General features: G+C 39.7%; 1 protein-coding gene across 9 annotated transcripts in view; it reads left to right on the forward strand.

The window, feature by feature from the left end:
- NCOA1 (nuclear receptor coactivator 1) overlaps window positions 1-26,820 on the forward strand; it is a 291,562-nt gene extending 264,742 nt beyond the window's left edge. For 6 of the 9 annotated variants that reach the window (XM_058426443.1, XM_032172384.2, XM_058426444.1 and 3 more), the window contains 4 exons: window positions 7,837-8,011; window positions 13,871-14,054; window positions 18,529-18,618; window positions 23,705-26,820. In XM_058426443.1, coding sequence (XP_058282426.1) covers window positions 7,837-8,011; window positions 13,871-14,054; window positions 18,529-18,618; window positions 23,705-23,875 — 620 coding nt within the window. In that variant the 3' untranslated portion in view covers window positions 23,876-26,820. Of the gene's footprint in view, window positions 1-7,836; window positions 8,012-13,870; window positions 14,055-18,528; window positions 18,619-23,562; window positions 23,620-23,704 lie in introns of all 9 variants that reach the window. The other 3 variants (XM_058426445.1, XM_058426446.1, XM_032172388.2) reach the window with 3 other exon arrangements.
- Window positions 26,821-27,164: the final 344 nt, after the last annotated feature.

Below are 27,164 nucleotides of genomic sequence, written 5' to 3' on the forward strand. Positions count from 1 at the left end.
ATCATAATGGGAAAGATGTGTTGCCACCTATCATGAGTATCTGGTGCCTGGGTTTTTCTTCCAGACCAACCTCTGATTGACAAAAATATTTTCACAAAATAAGAATTTGCTTTTTATAAAGTCAGCATTCATACTACAAAGAAAACCCAAAAGCTGAGTGCAGTGAAGAGAACAGTGGTTTCATCCAGTTGCAAACTGAAATGAAATGGCATGGCTGTCAGTTCTTCCATGGACTGCTTCAAAATAATACTGGAAAAATGTTTAACTTTTCTGGAAAGAGTAAGAACATTTAAAGATGCAATGTTTTTAATTTCTGTCACCACTCTTAATTATAAACTTGCTCCAAATTGATCGGCAGTCTGGTAGAGGACCAGGTTTTGTGTTGGCACAAAATCAAATTCTGGAAAAGTTCCAGCCTTTTCAAAACAAAAACAGTTTATTGTGGCTTAAGGAAATCCAGATAGAAAGGCTCTTTGGCCTTTGTTGGTTTTATGCTTCTATTCCTAAGAAATCGGCCACACAAAAGTACCAAAATATATGTGTTCCAACATGTTTCCAGGTTTGACAAATTAAGGTCCATAATCCAGCCCACTTGTTTTGGTAAATAAAGTTTTACTGGAACACAGCCATACTTACTACTTTATGTATTATCTATGGCTGGTTTCACATAGAAGAGTTGAGTAGCTAAAGAAACTTTGTGGCTTGCAAAACTGAAAACATGTATTATCTGGCCCTTTGCAGAAGAAGCTTGCTGATTTCTGTGTTAAGTGATGACAGTAAAACCAACAGATAACTGCATTAGCTTTGCTTTATATCCTTTGCTTTAGCCTCTTTCTGCTTAATGTAGGCCCAAAGTAAATGAACATGTAAGTCATAGTAATGGCAGAGTAAGTTTTCTTATATTTCTGAAAACAAGAAACTTTTCTAGACTACCATGCTATGATGATGAGTGTAAAAGAACAGAATCAGACATTTAGAAATTGTTTTCTTTTTTCTTTTTGTTTCTTTTTTTTTCTTTGAGACAGAGTCTTGCTCTGTCGCCCAGGCTGGAGCGCAGTGGCATGATCTCGGCTCACTGCAACCTCCACCTCCTGGGTTCACGCCATTCTCCTGCCTCAGCCTCCCAAGTAGCTGGGACTACAGGCGCCCACCACCACGCCTGGCTAATTGTTTTGTATTTTTAGTAGAGACGGAGTTTCACCGTGTCAGCCAGGAGATGGTCTCAATCTCCTGACCTCGTGATCTGCCCACCTCGGCCTCCCAAAGTGCTGGGATTACAGGCATGAGCCACCGTGCCTGGCCAGAAATTGTTTTCTATTAAGGCAGTATTCAAAGTAAATATGAGAAATTGGTTTCTTTAGTGTATCTGCCCACTTCATGAGTTCCTTTAAGCCCATTTAGAGACCTCTTTTCTGTGAACTACAATAAAATCCTCTTCCACCTATTCCTCCTCAGTGATGTCATCTCCTTTTGGGGTTTCAGGGACCTTTACATGCTAGTGACTTTATTCTCTATCTTTAAACAATATCTCTCAGCTCATATGTACAGCTGCCTACTGGATATACATACTTGCATTTTCCACCAACACCCCAAACTTAACTTGTACAAACCTAGACTCATCAACTCCACGTTCCCTTTTATAGTTCTGTGTTCCAGCTACAGTAAACTTTCTGAGTTCTGAGAAACAGCACAGACTTTGTTCTCTTTTACTTCCAGGGGCTTTGAACATTCTCTATACTCTATCTAAAGTATTCTTCCTTTACTTCTCATTCCTATTCTTCCCTCCTCTCAGATGTATCTCCTCTGCAGAGTCTTCCTGGACACTCCCAATCATAAAGTACTCGCCACCCTGTCTTAAACCACTTGTTAACCTAGCTGCCTTTCTTTTTAAATAGCAAGTTCCTTACGTGAGCAGAGTGTGACCTTTTTAACCATTGTTTCTCCAGTGCTTAGCACAGTGATCTCACAGTGAATAGATGCTCAATGAATCTTTGAAGAAATAAATGAATGAAAGTATGAATTCTAATTCTAGTTGCCACTGTCACATGTCTGCAATGCTAGTTATGGTTGGTCTAGCAGGGAGACTTAACATAGTCTAGCCCAGCTGGGGATGTGGCTCACGCCTGTAATACCAGCACTTTGGGAGGCCAAGTCAGGCGGATCACCTGAGGTCAGGAGTTTGAGACCAGCCTGGCCGACATGGCGAAACTCCATCTCTACTAAAAATATAAAAATCAGCTGCGTGTGGTGGTGGGTGCCTGTAGTCCAGCTACTCGAGAGGCTGAGGCAGGAGAATTGCTTGAACCCAGGAGGCAGAGGTTGCAGTGAGCCAAGATCATGCTACTGCACTCCAGTCTGGGCAATAGAGAAGGCTCTGTCTAAAAAAACGAAAACAAACATAGTCTAGGCAAAGATAGAACTGTAAAATTTTTCTTCTAGAAGAACTAGATTATCTGATTGATGCAAGTTATCCAAGGTCCGGTGTAGTAGCAGAACTGGGACCAGAACTCTTAAGTATTCCTCTAATTCATTACCCACAGACTAGTTCTTTCTACTAAAACTGGGTCATTTCACAGAGGATTTTTAGAGAAATGAAACCACTCTCTATGATACTGTAATAGTGGGTACATATCATTATACATTTGTCCAAATCCATAGAATGTACAATACCAAGAGTGAACCCTAGTGTAACCTATAGACTCTGGGGTAGTTAATAATGAGGACAGCTATACATGTGAGTGAGTGGAGGAGGGGTATGTAGCTTCATTTACATAATCTTTACCAAAAATAAACCCTATCTAGTGAAAGGAAAAACTGTAAAGTCTAAAGTTAGGAAATCTCAGTACCATCCACTCAGTTTTGCTTTGAACCTAAAACTTCCTTAAAAAATTGTCTTTTTTAAAATAATAAAATTAAAAGACCAACTCTAAAAAAAACAGCAACAACAACAACAACAACAAAACAAACCACAAAGAAGTCATCTTATAAGAGAAACTGTTCATTCCAATATGGACAGTTAGAATGTGAGATGAGGCCAGAAAGAAATATTAAAAAGCTTGCTCTTGTACTTGGAGTCTCTTATTTATTGTTTACTGTTGACCCCACAAAGTAATATCCAGAATATGATAAGCATCTTTTCCCACTCACATACATATTTTTCTTTTTATTTTTCTCTCTTTTTTGTTTTTTCATCTTTTGAGACAGGGTCTTGCTCTGTTGCCCAGGAGTGGCGTGATCATGGCTCACTGCAGTGTCCAACTCCTGGTCTCAAGTGATCCTCCAGCCTCAGCCTCCTGAGTAGCTAGAACTACAGGCATGTACCACTGTGCCTGGCTAACTATTCTATTTTTTATAGAAACAGGTCTCACTACGTTGCCCAGGCTGGTCTCAAACTCCTGGCCTTAAGCCATCCTCCCTCCTTAGCCTCCCAAAGCACTGGGGTTACAGGCATGAGCCACCACACCAAGGCCATATTTTTTTCTAAAAGAAATTAATTTCATCATAAATGAGGTTAAAAACACATTAATACAAGAGTTTTTCTTTTAAGGATCACAACCAAAATAGTTTAAAATGGAAAATTAATGCAAAGACATTGGAAGTGAAGATGGTGGCAAAACAAAAACAAAAAACCCACCCTCTAGAGTCATAAATGAAAAAAAAATGGATGGTGGGCACAGTGGCTCATGCCTGTAATCCCAGCACTTTGGGAGGCCAAAGCAAGTGGATCACCTGAGGTCAGGAGTTCGAGACCAGCCTGACCAACATGGAGAAACCCTGTCTCTACTAAAAATACAAAATTAGCTGGGCATGGTGGTGCATGCCTGTAATCCCAGCTACTCAGGATGCTGAGGCAGGAGAATTGCTTGAACCCAGGATGCAGAGGTTGTGGTGAGCCGAGATCACACCATTGCACTCCAGCCTGGGCAACAAGAACAAAACTCCGCCTCAAAAAAAAAATAAAGAAAAAAAAATGGAGACCCATATATTCTAAATCAAAATTACTTACCTTACATATAGAGGAAGCGGCAAGGAGAAGATATGTAGCTTCATTTATATAATCTTTACCAAAAATAAATAAATCCTATCTAGTGAAAGAAAAAACTGTAAAGTCTAAAGTTAGGTCAGCTTCCACAGAAAATTTAAAATAGTTTTAAAATTGTAGCCTATAAGGCCGGGCACGGTGGCTCATGCCTGTAATCCCAGCACTTTGGGAGTTCGAGGCAGGCGGATCACAAGGTCAGGAGATCAAGACCAGCCTGACCAATATGATGAAACCCCATTTCTACTAAAAATACAAAAATTAGTTGGGCGTGGTGGCATGCGCCTATAATCCCAGCTACTCGGGAGGCTGAGACAGGAGAATTGCTTGAACCCAAATGCTTGAAGCAGAGGTTGCAGTGAGCAGAGATCATGCCATTGTACTCCAGCCTGGGCAACAAGAGCGAAACTCGGTCTCAAAAAAAAAAAAAAAATGTAACCTATAATAAAAAATGAGTAAATTAACTACATCTCTGGCAAATATAATGATTTTCTCTTTTTATTTAACCAAATAAATCAAGTAAAAAGAGAAAAAATCATTATATTAAAAATAACCAAAAAAAAATTACATTAATAGTGACAGAACACAGTAGATATTACACAGGCTTATATGCATGTGTTCACAAAGTGACATCAAGGACATAGAAACATGTTTGTGATGTAATGTTGAGGGAAAGAAGCAGGTCAAAGAATCTTACAGGATTTCATAAAGATGTAAAGGAATTATACTAAATTATGAGCAATCATACTATGGCATCCTTTTTTCTGCACCTTTATTTCTTTCTCTGCCTTAAAAGTATTTAACTGTGAGATGTATTTTGTCAGGAAAAAAAAAAGAGAAAGAACAGAGTGCTAGTATTAAACATCTTTTAAAAAACATTTTTACTCTTTTAAATTCTTATGGATATCTACTTTTGGCCAGAAGAGTAACAGGGACCAGATTTACTTTCCCATCTGAAACAAATAAACAAAAAACAGACAAAGTACATGCAACAGTAGTTCTTGAGATTATCCAGACTGTGCTGCGGGGAGGGAGAATCCAACAGGAGCCAGGCCATTTCCCTGAGCTGAGGAGGTGGAGCTGGCAGTCTGGGAAAGCCAAGACACCTAGAGGTAGCAGGGCACAATACCAGAGAGGACAGCACTACACAGAGAATTGTAGGATATGCCGAGGGTCCCATTCGAGGCTTCAGCTGAGAGCTGCTGTGCACACGCAGGCACGCGTGTATGTGTGTACTAATCAAGGCCAGAGAAAACCACCTGAAAAGATAAGAGGACACAATCTTCAAAGTTCATACGGGGCCAGTTCCTCTTCCTACCAGCCAGAGTAGAAAACCTCATAATTCAGGGGGTATCAAGTAGAATACTCAGAGATGGTTTGCCTCAGTAGTGGGGCAAAATAAGCCCTAAACTCTGCTCTTGTCTCATTAGGCACAAGACCTAAAAGAATTAACCTGTTTCCATGTAACCTAACCACAGCCCAGACAAAGGTCAAAAATATTTAAAAGAATAGAAAAAAAAATCCAACACCTAACAAGGTAAAATTCACAAGGTCTGGAATCTGATTTTTGAAACTACCAGGTATGCAAAGAAGTCGGAAAATACGACCTGTAATGAGGAGAAAAATCAGCCAATCAAAAATTCAGAAATTACACAGATGATAGAATTAGTAGACAGAGACATTAAAGCAATTATAAATTATAAATTCTGTATGTTCAAGAAGCAAGGGGAAGCTTGAATATGTTAAGTAGAGCCATGGAAGATATAAATAAAACCCAAGTCAAACTTGTAGAGATTAAAACTACAGTGTCTGAGATTTAAAAAAAAAAAACAAAAAAAAAACCCTAGATGAGATAAACAGCAGATTAGAAATTACAGAAGAAAAAAATCGTGAACTTAAAGATATAACAATGGAAACTACCCAAAATGAAATCAGAGAAAAAAGACTGAAAAAAACCTGGTAATTTACTCAAAATTGATCTTATAATTCAATGCAGAATTTCAGCATGCTTTTTGGAGAAATTAACAAACTTATCCTAAAATGTATATGGAAATGCAAAGGACCTAGAGTAGCCAAAACAATTTTTAAAAAGAAGAAGAAGAAAGTTGGATATCTGCCTAATTTCAGAAATTACCATAAAGTCGCAACAATCAAGACAATGTGGTGCTGGTACAACATAGAGATCACTGGAACAGAATAAAAAGTTCAGAAGTAAACCCTTACGTTTATGGTCAGTTGAGTTTTGACAGGTCAGATGGCTGCTAATAAGCATCATCCTAAATAAAAACGAGTAGCCTACTGATAAGTGCTCCAAAATGGCTGAACCTCAAAAACATTATGCTAAGTGAATGCAAGCCAGACACAGAAGACCATGTATGGCTGCATTTACATGAAATTCCCCCAAAAAAGCAAATCTTTTAGAGACAGAAAGTAGATCAGAGGTTACCTGGGACTAGGGATGGGAGCAAGGATTGACTACAAACAGGTACAAGGGAATTTGGGGAATGATTAGATGGCTAAACTGGATCGTGGTAATGGCGGCACAACTCTATAAGGGAATTTGGGGAATGATTAGATGTCTAAACTGGATTGTGGTAATGGCGGCACAACTCTATAAATTTACTAAAAATCATTGCATTATGCAGTTACAGTGTGTCAGTTTCATGTTGTGTAGATTATGTCTGAATAAAGCTTAAAAGGGGGAAGGAGGAGGGGAAGAGTGGCTAACAAAACTTTCTCATTATTTTTTATTTTCATACGTGGCTTTTTCTTTTTCTTTCTTTCTTTTTTTTTTTTTTTTGTGACAGAGCCTTGCTCTGTCACCCAGGCTGGTGTGCAGTGGCGCAATCTCTTCTCACTGCAACCTCTGCCTCCCAGGTTCAAGCCATTTTCATGCCTCAGCCTTCCAAGTAGCTAACAAGCGTTTTTGTATTTTTAGTAGAGATGGGGTTTCTCATGTTGGCCAGGCTAGTCTCAAACTCCTGACTTCAGGTGATCCACCCACCTCAGCCTCCCAAAGTGTTGGGATTACAGGCGTGAGCCACGGCACCCGGCCACACGTGGCTTTTTCTTAACTATTTTTTTCCTTTTCAAGTTTAATTTACAGCCGGGCACGGTGGCTCACACCTGTAATCCCAGCATTTTGGGAGGCCGAGGCGGGTGGATCACCTGAGGTCAGGAGTTCGAGACCAGCCTGGCCAACATGGTGAAACCCCGTCTCCTCTAAAAATACAAAAAGTAGCCAGGCGCAGTGGCAGGCACCTGTAATCCCAGCTACCTGAGAGGCTGAGGCAGGAGAATTGCTTGAACCCAGAAGGTAGAGGTTGCAGTGGGCCAAGATCTCACCACTGCACTCCAGCCTGGGTGACAGAGCAAGACTCCATCTCGGGAAAAAAAAAAAAAAAAAAAAAAAGTTTAATTTACTACACAGGTAATTCATCATGTATGTTCATACATATTTTTATGCTTAAAAATTCACATAAGCAAAAAAGAACAGAAACAGATCATATACAGTCCTGCTGCACAAATCAACATCTTAGTGAATGGAAAGCATTATTCCGAACTTACATTTATTTATCTATTGGTTTATGCTGAGATTTCTTGCCCTAGTTTAAGATACTAAATTTTTTCCATGCTCTGTTGAATGCGATATTTGTAAATATATTGCCTGACACAAGACAAGGCAAATAAGAAAGTTATTTGTAAATATATTGTGACAGATCCTTTTGAGTTTTTTCATTTATGGGGCTAATAAATTTATAGTATATCAACATAAATTAATTTGTGTCAATTTACAGGAATGGTTCCCCAAGGTGAGGCCAACTTTGCTCCATCTCTAAGCCCTGGGAGCTCCATGGTGCCGATGCCAATCCCTCCTCCTCAGAGTTCTCTGCTCCAGCAAACTCCACCTGCCTCCGGGTATCAGTCACCAGACATGAAGGCCTGGCAGCAAGGAGCAATAGGAAACAACAAGTAAGGGGGCAGTTTTTATATATGAGCATCCTTGATACTGTGATAAATCCCTGATACTGATAAATGCTACAGTGGTTGAACCTCAGGAACATTATGCAAAGTTAAAGAAGGCTGGACACAAAAGGCCACATATGGCTACATTTATATGACATTTCCCCATTCCCCCGTTTATGTGTGGAGACAGAAAGCAGCAGATAAGAACAGCCGTGCTTTCATGGGCTGATTGTATTCACAGGCTAAGTAGAAGATTATTGGCTACTTCCATTTGCATAACAGAAGAACTAAATTTTATATTATCAGCGAAGAAAAATGATTTTTAAATCTTATAAGTATCAAGTCACTTCTAAGGCAAATTTGTGTGCCGACAGTACAGAAAAGTGATCTAGTGTCCCTAACCTTTCCATCCTAACCTGAGCACACCTGCAGAATATGATGAGCTCACATCAGTAACAGAGCTTCCCTGGGACAGACGTAGAAATGGGTACTTTTTAAAACGTTTTTCTTTATAAAAACACTTTAAAATCTTATAAATCTAAAACCAAGAATGGCAAATGTCAGAATTCAATAGAGCTGAGTAGTGGGCACACAAGTTTCACTTTCTGGATGTATTTAAAGGCTTTATAACAATAACAAAAGTTTTTAAGGCTTACCCCTTTTTGAATCTCTAGATTTTTATGACCTTGACTTACCCATCTTGCTTAGAATTATCTCACTAAAGCCTTTTTTTTTTTCCAAATCCTGGCTGCTGAACTTTTCACACATCACTTTGAGTTTTATAAGGATTTTAATTTGGTTGTGTCTTAGTTCTAATGACAGGGAAGCTGTCTGATCTGACAACATAATAAGTAAGGCAGTTAAAGTTGAAAACACAAGGCTATATTCTTCTAAAGTTCATTGAAAGGTGAGAGAAAATTTTCATGTTAGAGAACTGTGTAGGTCTCAATGAGGACCATGTATAAATTAGGTAGAAATGGAACCATATCTGTAATACAAGAAGAATTTAGTCTCCTAATGTATTCTAATCCCAACTTCCTAAACTCACTCTGGATTTTGTGGCCCATCATTATAATCACTACCTTACAGGTACTCTGACTCCCTTGCCTAGCTCTCCCTCTGTTGCACTTATGCCTGGCAAAATTCTCCCTAATGAAATCCAACTAAACTCTTACTTCATACCTCCACCTAAGTATTGAAATATGGCTTGGAAAAAAAAAAAGGTCATGCTGACGTGTCTCAATAACCTATTTCTCTGCTCCCCTTTACAGTTAAATTCCTTAAAAGATTATACTCTGTCCACTCCCCCTACTCCTACTCCTTGTTGAACTAATCAGGCTTTCATTCCCGTCATTCCACAAAAAGTGTCCCTGTCAAGATAGTTAAATGTCCTCTTCAGTGCCAAAAGCAATGCTCATCAGTAGCATTTGACATATTTGAGCATTTATTCTTTCTTGAAGCTCTCCATTTGGTTTCTAGAACAACTCTCTCTCTTGAGAAAAGTGACTCTCCTCCTATCATTTAGTCTCCTCGAGGATCTTTCTCATCTCCATGACCTCCATTTGAGGGACCCAGAGTTGATTCTAGGACCTCTTCCCCATACCCACTCCCTCCTTTGGTTGCATCACCCATCTTACTATTGTCAATGCCTATTTCTATGCTTGACTCCCAAATTTAAACCTCCAGTGCAGATGGCTTTCCTGAACATCATACTGTATATTCAGCTGCCCAACCAATATCTCCACTTACAAGTCTAATAGGCATCTCAAACTTAACATGATGAAAACTAAAATGATATTTTCACCAGACCTGCTCCTCTGGGTTACTTTTTCCCATTTCAGTAAATGACAACTCCATTTTCCACTTGTCCAGAAGAAAAGTCTTTCTCTTTCTCACATCCCACATCCAACACATCAGCAAATCATGTCAGCTTCTTAGCACCTCTCTCTTCTTACCTATTGCACTTGTGCACCTTAATGCAAGCCACAGTCATCTTTTCCCTGGGCCATTCCAGTAGCTGCCTCTCCTGCTTCCACCCTTGCTGCACCATCATTTAATCTCCACGTGGTAGCCAGAGCCATGCTTTTAAAACAAGAGGCAGAGTATGTCCGTCCTTTACGCACAACTCATCCAGTAGCTCCCCATCTTACTCAAAATACAGAATAGGGCCCGTAAAACCCCACATCATCTTGTTCCTGGATACCTCTCTGATCCCATCTGTTATTCTCACCACTCACTCTGCCACAATGGCTTCCTTTTATCCTTCTGCTCCTCATATGTGCTAAGTACACTGCAAACTCAGGATGTTTGCATTTTTTAATCTCTCTGCTGGAATGTTCTTCCCTCTGGCCACGTGGCTTGTCTCTCGCACTTCAAGTCTTTCCTTAAATGTCACTTTATTAGACACAGACGTTAAATGTCACCTTATTACACTTCCCTGACCATCATTTCTGAAATAATAGCATTTTCTACCCTTGGCGCCTCCTTTCCATTCTTTACTTTTTTTGTAGTGATTAACACTTGACATATTGTGTGACAGTCTATTTATTTGTGATTTTTCTTCTCCGTCTAGAATATGAGCATCATAAGAGCAAGGACTTTATTTTGTATTACTTCTGTTTCTCCATACTCTGGAACAGGGAGGCCCTTCATATACATCTATTGAGCATATGAGTGCAAATACTCCCTAAGTCAACATCTTGGATTCAGATTCAAATATGGACGTAGGTTTTTGTTGTATTTTAGTAGTTTTTGCAAACTTTGACTTTCCAAATCATTTGGGAAAGAAAACAGTTACCACCAACTCTTTAAACACTCACACTTGCTCATTTGGTTCATGTGCAAAAGCTTATTAGTCATCATAAGCATTGTGTATTAGCGTATATCACCTGGAGACAGTGACCACTCACTATCTCTGTCACACGTGAACACAAGATACCATGAAGAACCCTGAAAAACAACCCCTGCTGCCAAATAACGAAGAGTCTAGTTGGTGAGGTGGCAGGTCAGAGAGAATTAAAACATGAAACGATCAGAGAACCATTAAGTGGAATGATGTAATAGAGTTCAGAGGTAGTGTAATGTGATTCTTTTTCATTATCTCTCTGGTGGCAAGAGAAAGAAATGGTTAAACAAACCTGTGTGTCCTGGAACTGGGTAGTGCTTCTGTGTAAGGCTGGTTGATGGGAGAATCCCATTGCTTATTAGCATTTTAAAGGATAAGAAGTCTTGTTGTTTAACCTTTTGTTTCTCAGACTTATTTGACCAGGGACTCCCCTGCTTGTTAATACCTGTAATATCTGTGGAACCCACTCTGGGCCAGAGTATTCATCCTTCTCTTTTTCCCATCATTTAGTGACTACCAAATACCTAGTGCTACCCTGAGAAAACTTTGATAGCTGCTACAAAGCAGGCAGGAAAGCAGAGTGAGGAAGAGGGCCTGTGAATGTTGGACTTTAGGTGCCAGTGAACCCAGACGTCTTTCTAGGACCTGGGACAGTGATTGCAGCTGCAGAAGAGCTTGGTCTTCTTCCCTTAATGGAAGATGCTAAAATGGAACTATTGGCAGGAGCCGTTTGAAAGAACTTAAACTAATATACAGTCCCAAATATTAATTTGAAAGGAAATTAAGCTCTATATTTTTTTCAGTAAGTATGACATCATTGCAGTCCTTGAAGTTTCCACATGCATTAACTTACATAGCCTTGCTCCTCCACAGTGGTGACTTATGTATCAATTGACAAATGAGTACTGTCTTAGGCAGAAATGTTCTCATTAGAAAATAGGCATAGAGGCTGGGTGTGGTGGCTGATGCCTGTAATCCCAGCACTTTGGGAAGCTGAGGCAGGTTGATCATCTGAGGTCAGGAGGTTGAGACCAGCCTGACCAATATGGCAAAATCCCATCTCTACTAAAAAAAAAAAATACAAAATTAGCTGGGCGTGATGGCATGTGCCTGTAATCCTAGCTACTCGGGAGGCTGAGGCAGGAGAATCGCTTGAACCCGGGAGGCAGAGGTTACAGTGAGCTGAGCTTGCACCATTGCACTCCAGCCTGGGCAACAAGAGTAAAACTCCGTCTCCAAAAACAAAAGAAAATAGACATAGATTAGTAGGCTTTTTTCTCACTTTTAGTATGCTTATGGGGAACACTGCCCCATAAGCATACACATTGTACAGACATTAGTGGTCCACAGGTGTATTATTGACTATTTCCTAGGCATATAATTTTCTGTGGGCATTTGTGTTTTATAATTACTTGGGGGAAATTCTGTACTTTTCTTCAGACGTGATAAATAGGCTGTTTCTTGGCCTGTCAATTCAGTATGATTACCTTAGTCTACTGGAAACTGTAAATGTCAATATATCCTTCTTAACACTAAGAGCTAGCAAGGAATAGATAAACTATTGATGGGGAAAATTATTTTTAAAATCAAATTCTGTAGAATTAACATTAAAATAGTGGAATTTTATCAGCAGTTTATTGTTAACAATTAATATATAGTCATAAAATATTTGGTGTTATAGAACTTAGGAAAGACAATTAATATCATTATCCTTTAGATGTGTATCTCTGTATCAATGAAAATTTTCAGGGTTCAAATACAAAGTGTCAAGTTGAATTCCCATGGAGTTTATTGCTTACTATTCTACTTCCTAATAGAGACTGATTTTACGTTTGAGATCTTTGGCATAACAACAGTCTAGAACTTAGCCATGAAGAAGGAAGTCAGTAAAACAGGCTCTCTGAAAAACATAATTGCTCATGTGTTTTGCTTCCTAGAAAAGACATGAAGCTATGTTGAGGCCTGATAAGACCTTGGAAGTCTTTAAAAGGATTAAATTTGCCACCGAAAAACATTTGGTTATATACATCTGGTTTCCTCTTAATTTGTAGCATATTGAAAGCGACCAGAAGATAAAACCTTGAGAAGTGACAACAAGCTATAGGCTATTGAATAAAGGCTCTCAAATTTTAGTGTGCATGAATAGTTAAAGATGGACCTTTCTATACCCATCCCTGGAAAATGTGATTCACCAGGGCTTGAGTAAAACCTGGGAGTCTCAATTGCCAATGAGTCCCAGGGTATTCTCTTGTAGATGGTCTCTGCACTACACTTCAAAAAATTTATGGCACTTCACTGGCACAGATACAGTAAAACCATTTAATAGAAAACAATCTGAACTGCACCATTTGACAGCACCGAATAATAACCCATGCCATAATTCATTTATTCATCAGGTATTTACTGAGTGCCTGCTATATGTCACATATTAATAGAGACAAGAAATAAGTGGAACAAGATACCATCATTCCCCTGAAGTATTAAGTCTAAGAGGCTATACAAGCAAACACAATATAAGGATGCTGTCTTTGAATCATTCATTCCTGTGTTAATTCATTCAGTGAACATTTATTGAAGAGAGAGAGAGAGAGAGATAGATAGATAGGTAGATAGATAGATAGATAGATAGATAGATAGATAGATAGATAGATAGATTAGATAGATATGCGCCAGACACTTTGCTCAAATAGGACAGTCTCTGTTTAGATAGGTAAATGTCAGTTACCTAGATTTACTTACATGGAAAACTTCCTTTCTTAATTATTTAGATGATTGTAGCCTAGCATCTCTGATATTGTACTAGATAATTGTTATTTAAAATGAGCTCTTTTCAGTTATTTAATCCCTTATGTAGACTTCAGAATGTATCTGAATTATGTTAATTTTTATCTATTTTAAGAAGATACAGTCATACATGCAATTTAAGGATGTAACGTATTTTATTTGGAAACAGAATCTAGTCACATTATCCCCTTGTTCATGATCAGTGGATGTAATCTGGATTGTTTTTGAGTTTACAGTGTGTTCAGTCAAGCTGTCCAGAACCAGCCCACGCCTGCACAGCCAGGAGTATACAACAACATGAGCATCACCGTTTCCATGGCAGGTGGAAATACGAATGTTCAGAACATGAACCCGATGATGGCCCAGATGCAGATGAGCTCTTTGCAGATGCCAGGAATGAACACTGTGTGCCCTGAGCAGGTAAGTGGCACACTCGCCACACACATGCCACACCACATCACAGTTAATTATTCTGAGGAAAATCGGGTATGTTGACAGTTACTCATCAGAAATAGCCACACTTCTTTATTCTTTCCCACTAACTTTTAATAATTACTGGCTCTTAAGATATACAATGAAAAATTTTGACAGACTTTTTGTTTGTTTGTTTGTTTTTTGAGATGGAGTCTCACTTTGTCACCCAAGCTGGAGTACAGTGGTGCAGTTACAGCTCACTGCAGCCTTGACTGCCCAGGCTCAAGGGATCCTCCCACCTCAGACTCCTAAGTAGCTGGGACTGCAGGCACATGTCACCCTGCCCAGCTAATTTTTTTACTATTTGCAGAAACATGGTCTCACTATGTTGCCCAGGCTGGTCTTGAACTCCTGGGCTCAAGCAATCCGCCTATCCCAACCTCCCAAAGTGCTGGGATTACAGGTGTGAGCCACTACTCCTGGCCTTGACAGACTTTATAAATAAGATTTTAGTTTCATGAGATTTTAGTGTTTTAGATTTATAAAACAGTATATGGCTGGGTGTGGTGGCTTATGCCTATAATCCCAGCACTTTGGGAGGCCAAGGCAGATGGATCACAAGGTCAGGAGTTCGACACCAGCCTGGCCAACATGGTGAAACCCTGTCTCTACTAAAAAAAAAAAAAATAGAAAAATTAGCTGTGCCTGGTGGCATGCACCTGTAATCCCAGCTACTCGGGAGGCTGAGGCATGAGAATTGCTTGAACCCAGGAGTCGGAGGTTGCACTGAGCTGGTAATTGCGCCACTGCACTCCAGCCTGGGCAACAGAGCAAGACTCCGTCTCAAAAAAACAAGCAAACAAAAAAACAGTACGTGTAATATATTGTCTTGGAATATTCCATTATATTTTGAACACATTTTCTTCATTTCTACCTTTTAATTCAATAAGCATTTATTCAGTACTTACTGTGGGACATGCATATGTACAAGTTGGGAAAGACACAACATGAACAAAGAATCATTTTAATCATAGGACAAAACTAGTGTGTAAGAGATGGGCCATACGTGTTTCTGTCAGATGAGGAGTGTATGCACAGTTTACTACTGAGGACTTAAAAGAAAAAAGGCCTGGTCAAAAAAGGCATTATGAAAAAGTTGCCTAAACAGAATAGAAAAAGAACATTCAAGATTGGTTATCACAGCATGACCTACGCAGGATAGTGGTTGAAAGCCTAATTAATGTTAAGGGGATATTTATATTTTATTTAGAGAAGAAGTAATGTGGTAAGCTTTTTTGATATGTTGCATACCATCTAAGTGTGTGGAATTTATCCTGGAGCCTCTTACAGATTTTTAGAAGAGAATGAATAAATTCAAAACAATATTTAAGATTATTGCAATAAGTCTCTATAGTTGCTATTCTTATTATTCGTATCAGCAACAACAAAGTATGCTATAGTAACTAGGCAATTACCATGCAGCCATCATTTATAGCAAATCATAAAAATATATAAACACTGATTACCTTTTTCATCTTCAAATGATACTATATCACCTCATGTATAGAGGTGTATATTATATCACCTCTATATCACATGAGGTGATATATGTATGTACAGAGGTATAATATAATGTATAGAGGTGTATATAATGTATAGAACCTCATTACAGTTTATTTCTATTTTGTCCCTCCTGTGCTACTGTTGTCATACATATTATATTTATATATGTTCTATTCCCTGCAATTTATTTTTTCTTTAGTCAATTATAAATTATAAATTTATAAATTCTACTTATAAATTTATAAATTAATTATAAACTATAATTGACTAAAGAAAATTTAAATAAAAGCTTTTTTATATTTACCCACATAGTCACCACTTTCAATTTTCTGCATTCTTTTTGTAGTTCTAAATTTCCATTTGGTATTATTTTCCTTCTGCCTGAGGGTCTTGCTTTAACTTTTTTGTTTGTTTGTTTGTTTTGAGATGGAGTCTCGCCCTTTAGCCCAGGCTGGAGTGCAGTGGTGCGATCTCAGCTCACTGCAACCTCCACCTCCCAGGTTCAACCGATTCTCCTTCCTCAGCCTCCCAAGTAGCTGGGACTGCAGGCACCTGCCACCATGCCCGGCTAATTTTTTTTTTTTTTTTTTTTTTTGTATTTTTAGTAGAGACGGGGTTTCACCGTGTTAGCCAGGATGGTCTCAATCTCCTGACATCATGTTCTGCCTGCCTCGGCCTCCCAAAGTGCTGGGATTACAGGTGTGAGCCACTGCTCCCGGCCTTGCTTTAACATTTTTATAGTGCAGGCCTGCGGCTAATGAGCTTTTCTATGTCTGAAAAAGTCTTTCACCTTCATCTTTGAATGTTCTTTCCCCTAAACTGAAGCTTGGCAGTTTCAGCTTTCAGTACTTTAAAGATGTTGCTCCACTACAGTGTTGCTGATGAGACATCTGCTGTCATTTTATCTTTGTTCTTCCATATATGATTGATGTTTTTCCCCTCTGGCTGATTTTAAGATTTTTCTCTCCACCACTGGTTCTAAGTAATTTGATTGTGATATGCTTCAGTGTATTTTCTTTATATTTCTTATTCTTGGGGTCCATTGAGCTTCTTGATTCATGACCATATAATTTTCATTAAATTTTGGAAAAAATTTTTTGTTGTCGTTTTTTGTTTTTTTTTGAGACAGAGTCTCACTCTGTCGCCCAGACTGGAGTGCAATGGCACAGTCTCCACTCACTGCAACCTCCACCTCCTGGGTTCAAGCAATTCTCCTGCCTCAGCTTTCTGAGTAGCTGGGACTACAGGGGTGCGCCACCACACCCAGCTAATTTTTATGTTTTTAGTAGAGATGGGATTTTGCCATGTTGGCCAGACTGGTCTCAAACCCCTGACCTTAGGTGATCCGCCCACCTTGGCCTCCCAGAGTGCTGGGATTATAGGTGTGAGCCACCACACCCAGCCAAATTTTGGAAAATATTGATCATTATTTCTTCAAATAATTTTTGTCACCATCCTCACTCCTCTCCTTCAGGGACTTCACTTGCATGTATAATAGGACACTTGAAATTGTCTCACATTCACTGATTCTCTAGATTTGGGGGGCTTTGGGGCAGTGGGATGAGGTTCAGTTATTTTTTCTTTGATTTTAGGACATTTATATTACTGTAGCCTCAGGTTCACTAATTTTTTATTTTGCAATATCTAATCTGTTTATCCGGTGTATTTTTCATCTCAGACATAGCAGTTTTCATATCTAGCAGTCATATTTGGATCCTTTTTATATCTTCCATATCTCCAACATATTTTTCATATCTGTTCAGTCTTTCCTCTTGTTTCTTAAATGGAATATGGTTATTATAATAATTGTCCTGATATTTCTCACCTATCAGTTCTATTATCAGCATCATTTTTTAATTGATTTCAGTTGAATTCCCTTTTCATCATGCATCATATTTTTCTGCCTCTTTGCGTGCCTGGTAATTTTTTATTGGATGCCAGACATGAATTTTACCTTGTTTATATTCCTACAGATATTCTTGAGCTTTGTTCTAGGAAATGGTTAGGTTACTTGGAAAGTTTGATCCTTGCTTTTTTGTTTACTGCAACCAAAGCAGTATTTTTTCCTAGGGATAATTTTAACCTTACCACCAAGGTAAAACCATTCTAATATGCTACATAATACTACATGAATTATGATGTTTTCCATTCTGGGGGGTGAAATCAGGGCTTATTCCCAGCCCTGTGGGGAATTCAGGTGATTGTTTCCCCTGCATCTATAAGCTGATTAGTACTGAGCTACAGACTTGAGGGCCACTGCAGATCTATTCCAGAACTCTCTCTGATATTCTGCTCTGAGGATTCTAGCTGCATCCCCTTAACTCAGGGAGCCTGCCAGGCACTGCCTGGGTTCCTTTTCTCCATGATACAGCCGGAAATACACTCCAGGCAGTAGGCTGGGCGGTTGCCACAGTAGGGACTGCTGAACTGTTAGGGATCACTGTCCTTCATTGCCTTTGTCTAATGTCTTCAGTGCCTTTGTTTCACATATTTTGTCTGTTTTTTTTAGCTGATTGAGGCAGGAGGATAAGTCTGATCCCTGTTACTAAATCTTGATCAAAGTGTGAGTCTATCACTAATTAACATATGTATGTGTGAATTAACTTTTTATTAAAGTATCATATATAAGAATATAGAGAAAAGTGTACAACTCAATGGATTTTCACGAAGTGAACACACCTGAGTACCACTCAGATCAAGAAACAGAATGTCATCAGTACCCCAGAGGTTCTCCTTGTGTCCTTACACACTCACCACCCCACTACCCTGACTTGTAACAACACAGTTAATTGCTAAGCTTTTCATTTTTGCTGTGCTGCTATTACTTTTCTGTCAGTGAGATTGTTTTTCATTGAAGAATTTGGTTTTCAGCTTAAACAACTAGCTTGTAATTTGATCTTGTATTTATCTTTAATAGATAAATGATCCTGCACTGAGACACACAGGCCTCTACTGCAACCAGCTCTCATCCACTGACCTTCTCAAAACAGAAGCAGATGGAACCCAGGTCAGTAAGGAAATTCTAAGCCCAGAGCTGTCAAGTGTACTCTAGATACACAGAGGTCATTGTGTAGCATCATTAAGAGCCTGACCTTGGGAGTCAGACCTGGGTGTGAGTCCTGGCTGTGCTCTTCTTAGCTGTGTCATCCTGGGCATGTTATGGAGCTTTCCTGAGCTGCTGTATAACCACAGAACTAACATGACACCTGCTTATAGGATTGTTGAGAGGATTCAATGAGATCAGTTCAGATGGTTTAACTCAGTCCTTAGATAGGATAAAGTGATCACAAATGGTGGCCACTAATTGTTATTTTGTAAATAAGCACAGTGCTAAAAACTCATCTGTAATCAAAATACCTCAGAAGATCTCAGTAAATTCAGACAAAACAGAGTGCCTGCTGTATACTTCACCTCCTAAGAAGTATGTTTCAAAACAGCACAAACAGCAAGGGTGACCACTTTCCTATATTAACCTAATTTAGAAATTTTGGAGGAAGGGCTTAATTCACTTTCGTAACTTTTGTTGAACTTTAGTCTCTTTTTTTTTGAGATGGAGTTTCGCTTGTTTGCCCAGGCTGGAGTGAAGTGGCATGATATTGGCTCACTGCAACCTCCGCCCCCTGGGTTCAGGCAATTCTCCTGCCTCAGCCTCCCGAGTAGCTGGGATTATAGGCACCTGTCACCATGCCCAGCTAATTTTTTGTATTTTCAGTAGAGACGGGTTTTCGCCATTTTGACCAGGCTGGTCTCAAACTCCTGACCTAAGGTGATCCACCCGCCTCAGCCTCCCAAAGTGCTAGGATTACAAGCATGAGCCACAACGCCAGGCCAGACTTTAGTCTCTTAATAAACATTTTTAACACAGGGATTATGTCACAGATGGCAGTAGGAAGACACATAAGATATGTTCCATCAGCATCTGGTGAACTGTGGGGAGAAGTGAGGAAAGGAAACTTCATTTGTGAAATGCTTGTGGTTTGCCAGACACTGTGCTATGCACTGTATGCATTATCTCATTTAAGCCTCACTGTAACCCTATGAACAAGGTAGTATTCCTTTTCTTCACAGATGAAGAAACTGAACATGAAGAGGTTTAACTACATGTACCATTCACAGTGCTAGAAAGAGGAAGAGCTGAGGTTCAAACCCAGGTCTTTCTACCACCAGAGTCCACACTGTTTCTGCCATACCAGTTAGGGACTGCTGAAAGATAAAACACATCAATATATGCACATAAACCGTCACATAACCAAAGAAGGCAGATTATTAAATTTATGTTACAAGTAATGAACCATAAGTGTTCAAAGAAAGGAGAATTTGCTGAGATGGTCAGAAGAGCATTTTTGCAAGAGATAGAGCCTTGAAGGACAGTTCCCAAGGCAAAGGGAAGGAAAAGGGTATGGTAGTTGTTGGAGGCTGTTGCAGAGATAAATTTAGAAGTAGAAGGAACTGGAAGGCCACAGAAACAGGGAAATAGTAATATCTTAGCATAGTCCTTGGAAACCAAATCAACTGCAGGTAAAGGGTTTATAGTAAGTATTCATAGGAATTAAAATTGGTAAAGTGGCTTGGGGCAGATTTCCAGAAGCCTTGAATGCTAAACTAAGGGATTTGGATTCAACCGTATGGACAGAAGAGTCATCCCTGAAAGGGAACATCGATAGAAGTGCTAGTTTAGACTTCATCTTGGGAAGAAGGTGAAGGAAGATGTATTGGCTAGTTGAGAAGGACAAAGATTAGAAGACTGGGTTCACAGTCTAAGCATTAGGAAATAGGACCTGAGTCCTCTCAAGGTAAAGAGAAGGCATTTTGGCTCACACCTATAATCCCAGCACTTTGGAAGGCTGAGGCAGGCAAATCATTTGAGGTCAGGAGTTTGAGAACAACCTGGCCAACATGGAGAAACCCTGCCTAAAAATACAAAAATTAGCCCGGCATGGTGGCGGGCACATGCAGTCCCAGCTATTCAGGAAGTTGAGGCAGGAGAATCGCTTGAACCCAGGAGGTGGAGGTTGCAGTGAGCCGAGATCACACCACTGCACTGCATCCTGGGCAACAGAGAGAGACTTCGACTCAAAGAAAGAAAAAAAAAAGAGAGAGAGAGAAGGCATTTTAAGATTGGGGATACGGGCACGGTGGCTCACACCTGTAATCTCAGCACTTTGGGAGGCTGAGGCGGGCAGATCACGAGGTCAGGAGATCGAGACCATCCTCGCTAACATGGCGAAACCCCGTCTCTACTAAAAATACAAAAAAAAATTAGCCAGTTGTGGTGGCGGGTGCCTGTAGTCCCAGCTACTTGGGAGGCTGAGGCAGGAGAATGGCGTGAACCTGGAAGGCAGAGCTGGCAGTGAGCCGAGATCGTGACGCTGCATTCCAGCCTGGGTGACAGAGCAAGACTCCGTCTCAAAAAAATAAAAATAAGATCGAGGAAATGAAGAGTCTTCATTCACCAGATGTTTTTGAAAGTCTCAAACCCACAGAGACATTACTGGGCAGTTTGACAAAGTAGTTACACCCAAACAACCATGTTTTAAAGTTCCAGAGCCCTGCCCTGAAACAGTATTTGAACTGAAGCAAAAATTATGCCAGAAAATCTTCAGAGGTTGGGACTCAGCTCTCACACCAGTCTTCTCACCTGGAAGATCTGAAGCTTCTTTTGTGTCACACTTTGCCTGTCTGAGAAGTTGTGACAATAAAAGAAGTCCTTTGTGGACTGGTCTAAGACACCCCCTTTTAAGTAATAGTTTAAAATGGCTGAAATGGTTTATAGAGTTTGTTTAGTCTTTTCAGTTTTCTCTAATTTCAATAATACACTTTTTTTTTTTTTTTTTTTTGAGACGGAGTCTCACTTTGTTGTTTCCCAGGCTGGAATGCAGTGGCACGATCTTGGCTCACTGCAACCACTGCCTCCTAGGTTCAAGTGATTCTGCAGCCTCAGCCTCCCAAGTAGCTAGAATTACAGGCGTGTGCTGCCACACCCAGCTAATTTTTTTATTTTTTGTAGAGATGGGTCTCACTGTGTTGCCCAGGCTGGTCTGAAACTTCTAGCATCAAGTTATCCTCCTGCCTCAGCCTCCCAAAGTGCTAGAATTAGAGGCATGAGCCTCCATGCCCACCCTAGACTATCTTTTAAAAAGTTTTATTTTAAAAGAAGCAGAACTTTCTAGTTTGTTTTATCATGCCTTTGTCAAGAACTTTTTAAGAATTTGGGGACAAAAACACCTTATGCTCTGCCCCAATATTTCATATGTAGAAACATAAACATCAAATTTTATATGTTGACTTTTTTTTAAATCAGTGCCTAAAAAAGAACTATATTTTGTGGTCATGTGAAGTTTCAGTGGTAGAATTTTTCTTTCTGTTGTGGCCAATCATGAATCTTGCTCCAATGTTTTTGTATTTACCAGACAGCAGCTAGGGAGTGAGTTAGACAGAAATATAAAGACAAATGTACAGAAAGGGAGAAGAAAAAGATGAGGAGAAGAGGACTGGGGGAGTAGTGGGACTAGCTGTCCTAGGGAACTGGGATGGGTTGGGGAGGAGGCAAGACAGGAGAGAACAGGAAGAGAACAGAGGATTAGGAAGAGGGCTGGCAGGGGGACTGTTGACCTAGGAAGAGAGGAAGGCCTGGCGAAGCTCTAGAGGGCAAGAGTCAGAAAGAGACGTTACAGACCACAAAGGCGGGGCAAGGGCACAGAGGCAGCTGGAGAGCAGACTGGGCGCATTGGTGTGTTATAGACACAAGAGAAAGAGCTCAGAGGAGGCAGTAACAAATGGGAGCACATACGAGCTAGAAGCCACATTTGGGAAACTAGGGAAAGGGGAAGAGAAGGAGAGAAAAGCAGTGCAAATCTAACTAGAGATTTGATTCCTTAGGCACTAGGAAAGCTCAGCTTGGGGGCTGTCTGCCTCATCTGAGAGGGAGGAAAGTGGAGACATAAATGGATTAAGAGGATGGGAGACCAGGGGACAGACTGATATCCAAATTTGATGCATACCACATTTGACATTTGGCTAATGAAGGTTGATGGAAAACAACTTTTATTCGATTAGGATAGAAAAGTTTTCAAAAAAGCTGAGTGTAATTGGCATGAATTAGTGATAAATGACCAAAAAAAAAACACCAGTAATCTAAAATACTTTATGACCTATCAAACAGGAGACACAAGTTTGTCAAAAAGTTTGAGACACTTAGATCACTAGATGCCTTAGAAGGCATCTCCATTCCTGGTCTGGAACATTCACAAGTGTGGTATTGGCCTTAATCAGTTCTACGAACAACTTTTTAATAAGGCTGGTTGGTAAAGACTAACTTCTGGCTTTGTTTTCCCAATAGAATATGCTAGAACTGTGCAACTTTAGATATTTTTAAGGAATAAGTGTATTACTGAAAGTAGTGAAGGGAAAATTCACACTGTTCTCAAGGCTAATAGACGTACTGTTAATTTTAGCTCATGTGTTTAAATGGATTGTCTATCAGGGGAAAAAAGTCAAATATAAAATTGTTCTAATGATAATTTGCCGTAATCCTAAAGCCAATATGTGAAAGAGCTGTGTAATAATATATTTAAATACTAAAAAATCTTTTGGACATTAACCTTAGATGCTGATGTCCTATTATTGAGTTGTGGTTTTGTTTTGCTAATACTGGTTGAAAGCCCTTAATTTTTCAGTGACATCATAAAGATTTTTTATCCTACTGAAATCATCCATAGAATGGTTTTAAACCAGTTTTCTAAATATCATGTATTTTTTAAAACGTACCACTGGATACCCAGACTCTGAAACTGGGCTTCTCCCAATCTTGGCAACATTAGCAGTGATACTTACTTTCAGTATTGATGGCAACCCTTTAGGAGGCGTGACCATTCCAATTTTGATTTTATTTTTAAAGTGTGAACTTTCCAGAACCCTGAGCAAAATGAGTGCAGCGATTTTCTTTTTGTAGGACAAGAAGACAGAAGAGTTCTTCTCTGTGGTGACTACAGACTAGAGGAATGCTCTAGTGAGTTTCCACTTCAAGTAGTACCCACTCATAAGCCGGGGGGGCAGACCCTTCTGTCTAAACACATCTTTTATTTGTGTTCCAGCAGGTGCAACAGGTTCAGGTGTTTGCTGACGTCCAGTGTACAGTGAATCTGGTAGGCGGGGACCCTTACCTGAACCAGCCTGGTCCACTGGGAACTCAAAAGCCCACGTCAGGACCACAGACCCCCCAGGCCCAGCAGAAGAGCCTCCTTCAGCAGCTACTGACTGAATAACCACTTTTAAAGGAATGTGAAATTTAAATAATAGACATACAGAGATATACAAATATATTATATATTTTTCTGAGATTTTTGATATCTCAATCTGCAGCCATTCTTCAGGTCGTAGCATTTGGAGCAAAAAAAAAAAAAAAAAAAAAAAAGGAGTTCGCTTTTGTCAGGAGATTGAAAGATGTTTTTGTTTCTTTCTTTGTAAAGGCCTTGGATATTGAAAAAATACCAAGGCAGAACAGTTGGACAATCTATTTCTTGAGCCAAATTTAATTATTCTTATTTTTGTAATCAGTCATTGGCTTCTTATCTGGATGAAGGCTTTTGGAGGAGAACCAAAACGACAAGTTCCAAGAAGAAGATGAAGCTCTGCCTCCGCCGCTCAGTCCCAACCCTGCCCAGGAAGAAGGGCCCGTGGGGCTTTGCCTGTGCCCGTCCACCAAAGGCTGTCACGTGTCTCGAAATCAGCAGCCCTCCCCATCCCAATCCCAGGCAGCTGTGTGTACAATCAGCTTCTCTAGCAACTCTGTATCTGTTGGCTTCAAGAGAATATTTTGCCTCCACATATGTACCCCTTCTCCTTTTTTTAAAGATGGATTTAAACCAAGATGCCTCCAGGAAAGAGGACGAAATGAGTATATTCACAGAGGAATCCAAAAAATACAGTTTGGGGGAAAATGCAATAATTTTTGATGAGATGGGTGAAGGACAAGAAGTGAGTTCTGTCAATTATTGTAGATACAATTTTCTGATTAAATCTGGAAAAATAAAAGGCAGCCTGTTTTTTCTGCTTTTATTGTATTAACAGCTGAGGTAGCTAAAGTTATTTAAAATAAAATTTTATGATCCAAGTAGCTTATTTTTCCCTTTAAATCTCATTGTAAATATATTTGATTTCTTGTAGAAATTGATTTCCTTCTGTTTAATTTTATGCTTTTATTATACTCTTAATTTTTCTAAATTTGTGTGTGAAATATAACATTGATTGAATTGCAGTTACATCTGGTTAGTAATATTTCATTATTTTAATAACTGTGATGCCATGTATGGATTTACTTTGGGGTTCAAATCAAAATGTCACTGCCAGAAAGAGCTGTTCCAGCTGATCTAGAGCATACTGCCCTAGAGTGTCCCTGGGATCATCTGAACAGAAGTGCACAGGCTACTTGTACAGAGAAAAAATTAATACTCAAAGGAAATCTTCATTTTTTAGATTGACTTTGGGAATTTGAATTTTCATCAGTGCAAATATAAATTTCTCTATCCTGCTCTGAGGCTAATTGGTACCATATTTTCCCTTTGTGTCTTGTCACTCTGCCACATCCCATCTCATCCTGGCCTCTGAGTGAAGAACCCAGTGAACTGACTTTCTAGTTCTAGAAGTTCCGCTGCAAGGCCAGGAAAGCTTGAGAAAAGGTATTGTGGAAGAAGCAAAGGTAGACCCCCATCACTCACCTTTGTCTGCATCCCTGGGCCTGTGAATGATGACAGCACCTGACATTCTGCACCAGCTACCTCTGCCTCCATGGCAGAGAAAAGGCCATAAGAACAGTGGAAGAGGAGCATGGACTCAGACTTCAAGGAAGAAGCCATTTCCCCAGGTCCGTCCTTCTGCATCTCGCCACCCCTAGTTACAAATAACTCCATTGAACAGCATCTATTCAGAAACTATACCGAATAAAAAGATTGGTGGAAGGGCTCATGTGGTTAGCAACTATGAAACAGAAATAGGACACTCAGTTACAAACATTATCTCCTTTAGTTTTTCAGAAAATGCATCCCTGATTTCATTCATTTCCAGCTTGAAAGCCAGCCATATTACTCTAGTCCCTACCAAACTGCTCTAGAAGGTCATTTCCATTTTGTTTGTGATACTTAGACGCGCAGACTTCAGGAAGTTCACCTTTAACTTCAGCATTCCAGATGAAGTTTCCTGACTCAGTGCTTTTGCATAAGGAACTAGAAAAAAAAAGTGGTAAGGAAAATTGGAGATGCTAACATCCTCCCCCATCCCAAATGCACCTTAAAATATGCATGTCACCTTCAAGGTTTTATAATTGCACTGTTTGTTTTATGTATGTACAGATTAAAATTATTGCTACATTTGAGGAAAATAAAATTGCTTGCTTCTATGTAATTCCTGTCATTCCACAGGAAATTCACTTTTCCAGCTACTGAATAGAATTTGTTTAACAACCTCATGGGTTGCCTCTTCATTTACAGGGAAGAAATGAAATGTACATTCTGCAGAAATTTCCAAAGCCCAAATTAACTAACGAGCATTATAAAAGGATAATAAAGCATCCCTGAAGCCAAAGATGCTTGAAGTCATCCTGGTTTGAGCCAGACCATTGAAATTTGAGAAGGTCAAACTGAAGTCATGATAGCAGGCCTTGAGGGATTCTAACTATGACATTGTCTGATGATTAAAGACTTCTAGGCCTGCTGTTTCTTGACTCAGAAGATCTGGTCCAGGCAGTACTTCATGGCCATAGATGCCATGTCTCTCTCAATTACAGTTTTTTTTTAAATATATCAGCATTTATCAATAATAGGTGTTGAGTCTTACTTGAGGAGCCTCCTTCAATGTGAGAATGCATTTTATAGAAATTAGGCCCTGCTGTTTGTTTTTAAAGTATCCTAAATCCACCAACTTGACTGAGTAGGGCCAGGGTGTAAGAGTTACAGAGGAAAGAAACACGAAATGCGGCTCAACAATTAAAGACAGATTTATTTTAGAGAAAATAAACCTGAGAGGGGCTTCTGGCTGATTTCCATCAGGAGTGCTTTCTCTTACAGAGTAAGAGTATATGTTGGTTTTAGGGTGAGGGACTTATCACAAGCTTGGAATGTTTCTGTGTGAGGGAGAAGTTTTATGGCAGGGTCAGAATGTCTGGGCGGAAGGGAGGTTATCTTGGGGCTGACGTCTTTCTGGCCAGAGGGGGTTATCTTGGGGTTAGCATGTCTTTGGTTGGGGAGGAGTTTGGAGTGTTTCTGGTTGGAGATGTTATTTGTGGTTTATGGTTGTGCTGACCTTAGCCATTAGGCTGATGTCCTTTGGATTTAGGCAGTTTTTGATTAAGGTGAATTTTAGAATGAGGGGCTTGTCCAAGATGGTGATGCTCCTGCTCTGTCATAGGGTAAATGTGATTCCAGAGGGCTCAAGGAGGGTGTACTTCCCACACACATTCCTAGACCTAAATGTACACAGATTTGGTAACTGTTTTCTAAAGTCATATTTATGGGGGACAAAACCTTTTTTTTCCATAGTTGGGATAAGGTAAAAATGAAA

Source organism: Hylobates moloch, unplaced genomic scaffold, assembly GCF_009828535.3.
Source record: "Hylobates moloch isolate HMO894 unplaced genomic scaffold, HMol_V3 SCAFFOLD_13, whole genome shotgun sequence".
Lineage (NCBI taxonomy): Eukaryota > Metazoa > Chordata > Mammalia > Primates > Hylobatidae > Hylobates > Hylobates moloch.